General features: G+C 45.0%; 1 protein-coding gene across 2 annotated transcripts; it reads left to right on the top strand.

Annotated features, from left to right (window-relative positions):
* Positions 699-9432, top strand: NUDT15 (nudix hydrolase 15). Of its 2 annotated transcripts, none has more exons than XM_018056753.1 (3): positions 699-949; positions 4534-4730; positions 7054-9432. In XM_018056753.1, exons 1-3 carry the CDS (start codon positions 792-794, stop codon positions 7212-7214), a joined length of 516 nt encoding a protein of 171 aa, XP_017912242.1. In that variant the 5' UTR covers positions 699-791; the 3' UTR covers positions 7215-9432. The 2 variants fall into 2 exon arrangements, 1 of the variants encoding a protein (XP_017912242.1); XR_001918957.1 differs by lacking the exon at positions 699-949 and adding an exon at positions 980-1311 and having other exon boundaries at positions 7054-7171.

Raw genomic sequence — 9491 nt, 5'->3', positions numbered from 1 at the left:
AAGATCCTCTCCAACCAGAAACCAAACAACTCTGATTTAGCTGAGATTTTTTTTATTGGTACATGCCATGCAAACTGGAAAGGTAAATAGAAAACTAATTTGTCCCAGCATAACTGATTAATTAGTCCTTAATTTTCTTCCCATGATTTAATACTCTTGTATCACGGTGTTTCTGTATTATTTGTCCTTGCTCGGATACCACACTGATTAGAAATACAGTAGCATGAGTCTGGGCTTCCGTGATGGCTCAGACAGTAAAAGAATCCGTCTGCAGTGTGGGTGACTGGGTTCGACCCCTGGGTTGGGAAGATCCCCTGGAGGAGGGCATGGCAACCCACTCCAGTATTCTTCCCTGGAGAAACCCACGGACAGGGCTACAGTCCAGGGGTCGCAGAGTCGGACACGACTGAGCGATTAAACATAGCATGAGTTAACTGTAGTGAAGCTCATTTAAAAAAAAAAGATGTGCAAAGGCACAGAGGTTTATAAAAAAGTAGGTGGCTGGTAAGCACGTGGAGGAATCTGAGAGTAGATAAATAATGCACCTTGAAACATCCACAGTAAACGGCACTCGTTTAAACGAAAAACTCCGGCCGCGCAGTCCCCTAGGAGGAAACAAATATCACAATTTGAAAGCCGTAAATGAAGCAGAGACATAGAGACGCAAACCGCCAAGGCCAGGTTTGCAGGCCCTCACCTGCTCAGGCTGATTGGCAGCGGCCGCGGGAGCGGGGGCGGGGAGGGGGGCCGAACGTCACTTCCCGTCGCGGCCGGCCTGGTCCTCTCGCGCGATGACGGCCAGCGTGGAGCGGCGGGGGCGGCGCCCGGGGGTCGGGGTGGGCGTCGTGGTGACCAGCGGTAGGCATCCTCGCTGCGTCCTCTTGGGAAGGAGGAAAGGGTCGTTCGGAGCCGGCAGTTTCCAGCTCCCCGGGGGCCACTTGGAGTTCGGGTAAGCAGCCGCCTGACTGACTGGGAAAACGAAACGGGGGCGCAAAGGACGACGTCGCCTCCTGCGTGCATCTGTGCGTGCGTGCGCGCTGACGCTGCGTCCTTTCTCGCGCGCTTGTCTTTCTCGCCTGAGGCCGGCAGGGTGCGCTGCTCTGCGCGAGGCGGGCGCGGGAGTCGCCACGTCCGCGTGCGAGCCGCCCTCGAGGGGTCAGCTCTCTCGAGCCCTGACGCGGCTGGTTGTTGTGAGCTGTCTTTTTCCTGCTGCTTGCGCTTGAAAGGCCGGAAGTGCGTATTTACAGGCATCGAATAGTGTAGTGTCCCTTCAGACGTTTGCACGGTTTGCTGGAGATTTAAACGCAGGCGGTATGTTATTTTCCTGCTTCCGTAAGTCTCGTAGCGCTCTAACCAAGCGAATGGTTGACGGAAACCCTGGGCCTCTCTGCCTCCCTCGTTAAAACGGGGAAATCGCTCGAAGTACTCCCTATGGTCTCCTTCTCTGCTTTGACTTTCTGTGACTTGAGGTGTCAGACCGACAGAGAAAGTTTGGTTCTACACAGGGGTGAAGAAAGGCTGAGATTGACCTAGAAGGTGGGTTCACCCGGGCTCTTGGACTCTTTAATCGACAGAAATTGGTAAGATGCCAGAGGAGGAATTTAGGCAGAGCTTTGTCCGGGCTCCTGCTGTAGCCGGAGGGAGGGAGCGAGAACAAGAAACAGGTGCCCTTGCTCGCTCTCCTGGAGCGGGAGGTGGTGGTGAGCTGGTTTCTTAAATGGAGTGGGGCGTGGGCACGGATCTGCAGGTTGCGCGGAAGGTGCAGCTTAGGTGGTCTGCCTGCTCCCTTGGTTCTGTGCACGGAAATCATGCTTGGTAACCCTGCTTCGCTCTGAAGTGAAGTGAAGTCGCTCAGTCGTGTCCGACTCTTTGCGATCCCATGGACTGTAGCCTACCAGGCTTCTCCATCCATGGGATTTTCCAGGCAATAGTACTGAGCAGCTCACAAATGGCTGTAGGTTTGTGGCCTTTTTTGTAGTTTGCCTTTAATTTCCCCAACTGTGCATGCGTTATTTTTAGTCTCTAACTTTGTCCAGGTGCGAGCACCCCGGGAAAGGGTTCCATCCTATCTCAAAGTGAGAATAAGGATGACGTCTGCTGCAGATAAACAGCATCAGAAACGTTCAAGGGGCTTCCCAGGTGGCGCAGTGGTAAAGAATCCGCCTGTGATACCCAGTCCAGCATTTTTTGCAACTGGCTTGAAAATGTCTTTTTACTGTTTTGTACCAATTTAGATCAAAGAGAGGGTATATATTGCATGTGATTAGGACTTCCCAGGTGCCACTAGTGGTAAAGAACCCGCCTGCCAATGCAGGCGATATAACAGAAGCAGGTCGGGAAGATCTCATTAAGGAGGAAATGGCAACCCACTCCAGTATTCTTGCCTCGAGAATCCCATGGACAGAGGGAGCCTGGCGGGCTACAGTCCATAGCGTCGCAGAGTCGGACACAACTGAAGCGACTTAGCAGTAGCAGCAAGCTATCACTTAATAAATAATAAAATCACTAGATTAAAAATGAAATCGCACAGGCAAGCACACCCCTTGACGGCGCTGGGTGCGGAGATCATGTGAGGTGCCCTGCTTTTGCTTCTGGCAGCCCACAAGTGGCAGGTGGGTTTTTAAATCTTGTTCATAATTTATGGCAGCTGTGCGCTGGTATAGTTATTTTTGGTCCCTATTTGTTTCTTTTTGTTCTGCCGTTTACAGAGGAGAGGAGACGTAACCGGCCCCAGGTCCCAGCCTGTCCCACCATCAACGGGATGGAGGGAGGGGGAATGTACAATTATGGCTGATGACATTGTTGTGCGGCAGAAACCAACACAACATCGTAAAAATTAAAAAAGAAAAAGAAAAGTAGTATTTGGGCGTTCCGGTCCTCTTCCTTCCAGGCGTTTGTTTCCTTTGTGGTGGGGAGAGGAGGTGCGGGCCCTTGTTTTGCGCTCTCGGCCGGTGCTTCTGATTTCTTTCTGGGTCGGAGGGGAGGGCGCAGAGCTTTCCCTGGGTCCTGCTGCTGCATGTGCCCTCTGGGTGCAGTATTCACGTGTGCGGTCTTCCTGCGGGTGTTTGGTGCTGGTTGGAAGTACTCCAATCCTACAAGGATTTCTGCACTGCACAGTTCCCTGACAAAGGTGACCAAAAACTTCTGATGCTAGCCGCCAGCTCCTGGTGCTGGCGCCCCGCGCTGCGTTTTCTTCTGCCGGGTCCCCAGCAGTCTCACAGCATCTGCCTGGCGCGGAGAAAACGTGCTGCTTCGTCTGCTGCTCGTTTTCTGTGCTCAGCCATCGTGGGCTGCTTTCGCCAGGCTCCTACCGTGCAAATGCCGAGAGTGGGGACGAGCTTCTGTGTTCACGTGCATCCCACGCAACGCACTTCAGACTTCCCCAGCTCGTTGCCTGCTGGTCCTCCGCTCTGAGGCCCCGGGCAGCCCTGTATGCTTCCACCGCTCAGCCCTGTAAGTGGGGGTGGCGCACCGGTGCCTCCTTGAGAGTCCGTGGTCACCCCGTCTCCGTGAGCGTTTCTTTCTCTTGGAGCGCCTCTTGGTTGGTTTGGGGGCAGAGGTGGCCCCCCATCAGGAAGAAAGGGAACATTCCCACAGCCTGAAAATTCACAACTTTCCTCCCTCCACAAAGATCTAACGGGTAGAGTGAGGGTAGATTAGGTAATTAGAGAAATAGTCAAGGTACAAAAGATAGAGAAACAGTATTATTTTTTGCTGAATATCTCACATACTAAAGTGCTTCCTAAATATAAGGAAATTTAATCTAAAAGTCAGTGAACCACACAGATTTCTTTTCATACTTGTTTTCACTTGTTTTCACTTTTCATGTACTTTATCTGACTATAAAATTCCATTTGGAACCATTTCTAAAGGGAGATGCTATAGATTTTTAATCTTGTTTCATGTATGAAAACTGAATAGTGAAATGTTTGAATTTATATGCAGGTTTTGGTAACTTTTAGAGTATCAGTTCTTGTCAATATCTAGTTATTATGGATCATATGTTGAAGGTGAACTAATCACATCAGTGTATTTTAATATTTTGTGAATGCCTTTTGTTCTCAATTTTGAGGCATAAACTGAAATTCTGAACCTACTGGAAAAGACTTTACTTACTTCTTGATACACTTAAAACAAGCCTGTGAGAAAGTAGTAGTATCTTTTTACTTATCCAAGGTGGAAAGTAATGGACTTTGAACTCAAACCTAGGTCTCCTTAACTACAGGGCCTGTGCTCTTAACTGATATATCAGACCACCTCCTGGTTGCATGCTGCTTCCAGGCAAGTGAACTAGTGCTGAATTGGCTAAATGTTCATTTTTTGTTGTTCAATATGAAGTCCTTTTGGTCTTCAGATAACTAGATACAGGATAAACAGTATCCAAGCAGGGTTGTTGATTTATTGTTTTAAAGCATGAATCAATTACAGCTCTTTTGGGGTTACACTGGAAATTTCTAGCCAGGAATTTCATGGCTAAAAAAAAAAAAAATGAATAAATAGAATTGAATATGGTGGTGTGTTTCTGTTTTCCAGTGAAAGCTGGGAAGAATGTGCTCAAAGGGAAACCTGGGAAGAAGCAGCTCTTCACCTGAAAAATGTTCGCTTTGCCTCGGTTGTGAATTCTTTCATTGAGAAAGAGAATTACCATTATGTCACTATTTTAATGAAAGGAGAGGTGGACCTGACTCATGATTCAGAACCAAAGAATGTAGAGCCTGAAAAGAATGAAAGTAAGAGAATTACATACAATAGTGCATTTTCTACGAGAGCATATGTCTGAAGGAAGATTACTTTATGTCACCATATGAAGAGAGTTAGAATGTGATTATACTTTAATTAGAGCTTAAATCTACTGAAGTTCTGAAGACATAAGGATAGAACAGGAAAGAGAATGGGTCGAGAGCCAGACTGCTTGGTTTGCATCCTGGTTCTTCCGCTTAGAGGTTTGTGACCACCAGCAAAGTTCTTTAGGTCTCTGGGCCTCTTTTCTCATTTGTTATAATAGTAGCTACTTCAGATGGGTTGTTGTAAGGATGAAATGAGTTATTACCTACAGTGGGCCCGTCCTAATGAACAGTGTTAGTTTTATTGCTAGTGTTTAATTTTGTTTCAAACTGATTTTTTTAAGCAAAACATTTAATGTGCTTTCCTCAGTTTTCTCACCTGTGCAAGAGAGATAATAACTTTCTTTTATAGAAAATGATTAACTTGCAAAACACCTAATCTGTTACCTTCTGTGTTGAATTGAGTGCTCTGAAAGCTTTAATGACAGCACTTGATAACCTTTTATTTACTGTGCACTACACTTTGTCTCTGGGGCTTCCCTGCTGGCTCAGAGGTAAAGAATCCACCTGCCAGTGCAGGAGATGGGGTTTCCATCTGTGGGTCGGGAAGATCCCCTGGAGGAGGAAATGGCAACCCACTCCAGTATTCCTGCCTAGGTAATCCCATGGACGGAGAAGCCCGATGGGCTACAGCCCATGGGGTTGCAAAAGAGTCAGACAGGGTTTAAACAACAGCACGGGATGGTGTGGGGACGGGGGCATGGATGCACCACCCTCCCAGCAGCTTGACGTGTTCAGCTCTGAAGCTTTCTGAACCCAGTTTTGTGGAGTTTTTATGAAGCATCATTATGTTATGGGATGATGATTATTGTGATTGACTAAACCATTGCCTGTTGATTAACTCAAACCTCCAGCCCCTCTCCCCGCCCCTAAGGTGGAGTGTGGGGGTCAGCGGTGGGCTGAAAGTTCCAACCCTGTGATCATGCCTCTGTCTTTCTGGTCAGCACCCACTTCCCGAAACTGTGTAGGAGCCACCAGCCATCTCATCAGCATTGACTCAGCCTTGGTTGAAAGGGGCTTATTATGGAAAACAAAAAGATGCTCCTCTGATCCCTGTCACTCAGGAAATTATTAATACAAAGGTTTTAGGAATCCTGCCAGGAAACAGGGATGAAGACCAAATACATATTTCTTATTTCATGATATCACATGAAGAAAAACACAAGAAGGATCCAGAGGCCTTCAACTGGCCTAGGGTACAAGAAAAATTATTCACGCCTTAAGAATGGGAAGGCAGGATGGTACCAGATTAACTAGGGAAGCTGATGACTGGCCAAGGTACAGTGGCTCGGGGGTTTTGTTTTATTTATAATACGGGCATGCAGACTCTGCCCTGTGTTCATCAGGCCCTGGATCTGAACTGCCTGCTTCAGCCTTCTAGTCACTGCATCTTTCCTCCAGCCGACAGATTATAATTAGAGGGATTATCCAGATGCTTCCTTCTCTAGGAGACAGGGTAGAGGCTACTTCAGGTCTCTGGAGACTCAGTTAACTGAGCATCTTGCAACACATGGTTAGTGTGTGCCTCCCCTCTTCCTCCCCCACCTCTCCTCCCCCCACCTCTCCTCCCCCCACCTCTCCTCCCCCCACCCCCCACACTGTGTGGTCACAGGTGCTGATCAGCCCTTCCAGAACTTGTTCCAGGTCCATGGATTCTTTGTCCTCTGCCTTCCCAGAGTGCAGCTACATATCTGTATTTTATAGGCAGAGAGATGCTTAATGGAAGAAACAGTAATTACACATAGATATATACATGTAATCATAAACTAATTTAGAACATAGAATTCTTAATAATCATTGTATTGTTGTCGTTAATATCATAATATTTAAACATTCACCTGTCGTGAGCATCTGTGCACGCTCAGTCATGTCTCTTTGCGACCCTGTGGACTGTAGCCCACCAGGCTCCTCTGTCCATGAGATTATCCAGGCAAGAATACTGGAGTGGGTTGCTATGCCCTCCAAGGAATCTTCCTGACCCACAGCTCCTGCCACATACCCTGCATCACAGGCAGATTCTTCACTGCTGAGCCACTGAAAATTATGTTTGTATAGCCAAGATAATGCATAGCATCACTCTTGGGCTTCGTTTTATTAGTAGCAAATCACTTTTAAAATTAATTTTTCTTAGTACAGGTTAATTAGCCAAAATGAATATGCTTTGTTTCCTTTCAACTGAAGAAATTGCTTTAATGTCTGTCTTTTCTAGGTTGGGAGTGGGTTCCTTGGGAAGAATTTCCTCCCCTGGACCAGCTTTTCTGGGCACTACGTTGTTTAAAAGAACAAGGCTACGATCCTTTTAAAGAAGATTTGGATCATCTGGTAGGATATAAAGGAAGTCACCTGGAGGTGAACAAGGAGATTCACTGAGTTGTTTTTTTTTTAATGGATTGGCCCAAAAGTTCACTTAGGCTTTTTTATTGTACGATGACTATTGTGCTTAGTTGTCTCTAACTTCATTTAAAACAATTTTGAGATTGTATTGTGACACCTGTCACAGCAATGTGCATTTTTTAAAAGAAAGTTATCAAAATTGGTGAATTTGGGGGTAGCCATTTTAATATTGAAGATGGAAGAAAAAAAGCAACAGTTTCGGCATATTATGCTTGATTATTTCAAGAAAGGTAAAAATGCAACAGATACAAAAAAAAAGATTTGTGCAGAGTATGGAGAAGGTGCTGTGACTGAGCGGACATGTCAAAAGTGGTTTGCCAAGTTTCGTGCTGGAGATTTCTCTCTGTATGATGCCCCACGGTCAGGCAGACCAGTTGAAGTGGATAGCAATCAAATTGAGACATTAATTGAGAGCAATCAACATTATACCACACGAGAGATAGCCGACATACTCAAAATATCCAAATCGAGCGTTGAAAACCATTTGCACCAGCTTGGTTATGTTAATCGCTTTGATGTCTGGGTTCCACTTAAGTTAAGCCAGAAAAACCTTCTTGATCGTATTTCCACATGTGATTCTCTACTGAAACGTAATGAAAGTGTTCCGTTTTTAAAACAAATTGTGACAGGCAATGAGAAATGGATACTGTTCAATAATGTGGAACGGAAGAGATCATGGGACAAGCGAAATGAACCACCGCCAGCCACACCAAAGGCCAGTCTTCATCCAAAGAGGGTGATGTTGTGTATATGGTGGGATTGGATGGGAGTCCTTTATTATGAGCTCCTTCCAGAAAACCATTCAATCAATTCCAAGAAGTACTGCTCCCAGTTAGACCAACTGAAAACAGCACTCAATGAAAAGCGTCCAGAATCAGTCGACAGAAAATGCATAATCTTTCATCAGGATAACGCAAGACCACATGTTTCTTTGATGACCAGACAAAAATTGTTACAGCTTGGCTGGGAAGTTCTGATTCCTCCACCATATTCCCCAGACATCGCACCTTCAGATTACCATTTATTTCGGTCTTTACAAAATTCTCTCAATGGAAAAAATTTCAGTTCCCTGGAAGACTGCAAAAGGCACCTGGAACAGTTCTTTGCTCAAAAAGATAAAAAATTTTGGGAAGATGGAATTATGAAGTTGCCTGAAAAATGGCAGAAGGTAGTGGAACAAAATGGTGAATATGTTGTTCAGTTCAGTTCTTGGTGAAAGTGAAAAATGTGTTTTTTATTTTTGCTTAAAAATCAAAAGAACTTTTGGGCCAACCCAATACATAAAAGGCAGAGTAAGGTCCTGTTAAAGAACAAAAAATATCTACATTTCAGAACAACTCCGTTTTACTTGAAAAGTCCCACATGATGGACAGTTTATTTGTAGTCTCTTAATATACCCAACACCTTTTCATTCAGTACTTGTGAAAAATTTTAAGAGATTGTGTCATGAGTTGTTTCAGAAAATGTGATAATTGGTGATGTTATAAATGGTAATTCCACTTTCTGTATTTCTCTGGTATTAATGTGTGTGGAGGAGAGTGCAGTAGAATTTGTCTTAGTGTTTCAGTTCTAGTAGAGATCCTAATTCAAGTGCTAACACAGAATTTATCTCATTTGTTGGTTTTCCTTTTCTGTTTGTTGTTGTTGATATAGTTTGACAGTTACTACAACTAGAGCAGACAGGACAGGTCATTAGGGTGTACTTCTGATTGGGAATGTAAACCCAGGGAAGCAAGTTAAACCATCCAGGATCTGTGTCCCATTGTTAACAGGCTTTACCATTTTGGATCTCAGTTGATCTCTCTCAAGATTCGATTTCCTTGTATGTGAATTGTGACTAGACTAGGGCAGCGGTTCTCAGGATGGTCGGGAGAAGTCCGCAAGGCCCTGTCAAGGGTCCTCGGGGTCAGAGTCGCTTATGTCACACCCTCATTCTTTGCTGAGTGTACAGAGGAGTTTTCCAGAAACTGCGTGTTACAGGTTACTCTAGTAGAGTGAATGCAAAGCAGATAAGAAAATCTGGCTCTCTCCTAGTGAGCTAGATGTGGAAGAAATCGACAAAAATGTAAAACAATGCCATGCTTCTCACTTTTTTTTAAAGAAAAACATCTATATTTTTATAAAAATTATGTTAACATATAAGTTTTGTGTTATGGGTTTTTGTTATTTGTAAATAAAGAATTCTTAAAATTTATCAGTTTTAATTCCTAGTATGATACTAGATAACATCCTACAAAAACTCTTTGTGGCCTC

The sequence above is a fragment of the Capra hircus genome, chromosome 12 (assembly GCF_001704415.2).
Source record: "Capra hircus breed San Clemente chromosome 12, ASM170441v1, whole genome shotgun sequence".
In the NCBI taxonomy this organism is placed as follows: Eukaryota; Metazoa; Chordata; class Mammalia; order Artiodactyla; family Bovidae; genus Capra; species Capra hircus.
The sequence above is the reverse complement of the archived record's forward strand: the minus strand, read 5'-3'. Positions and strand labels throughout refer to the sequence as shown.

Excerpts from the sequence above, each read along its gene's own strand:
- NUDT15 (XM_018056753.1), top strand. The coding sequence starts at position 792 with ATGACGGCCAGCGTGGAGCGGCGGGGGCGGCGCCCGGGGGTCGGGGTG. Across the intron at positions 950-4,533 it reads GGGGGCCACTTGGAGTTCGG|TGAAAGCTGGGAAGAATGTG; the intron begins GTAAGCAGCCGC and ends TCTGTTTTCCAG. Across the intron at positions 4,731-7,053 it reads AGAGCCTGAAAAGAATGAAA|GTTGGGAGTGGGTTCCTTGG; the intron begins GTAAGAGAATTA and ends TGTCTTTTCTAG.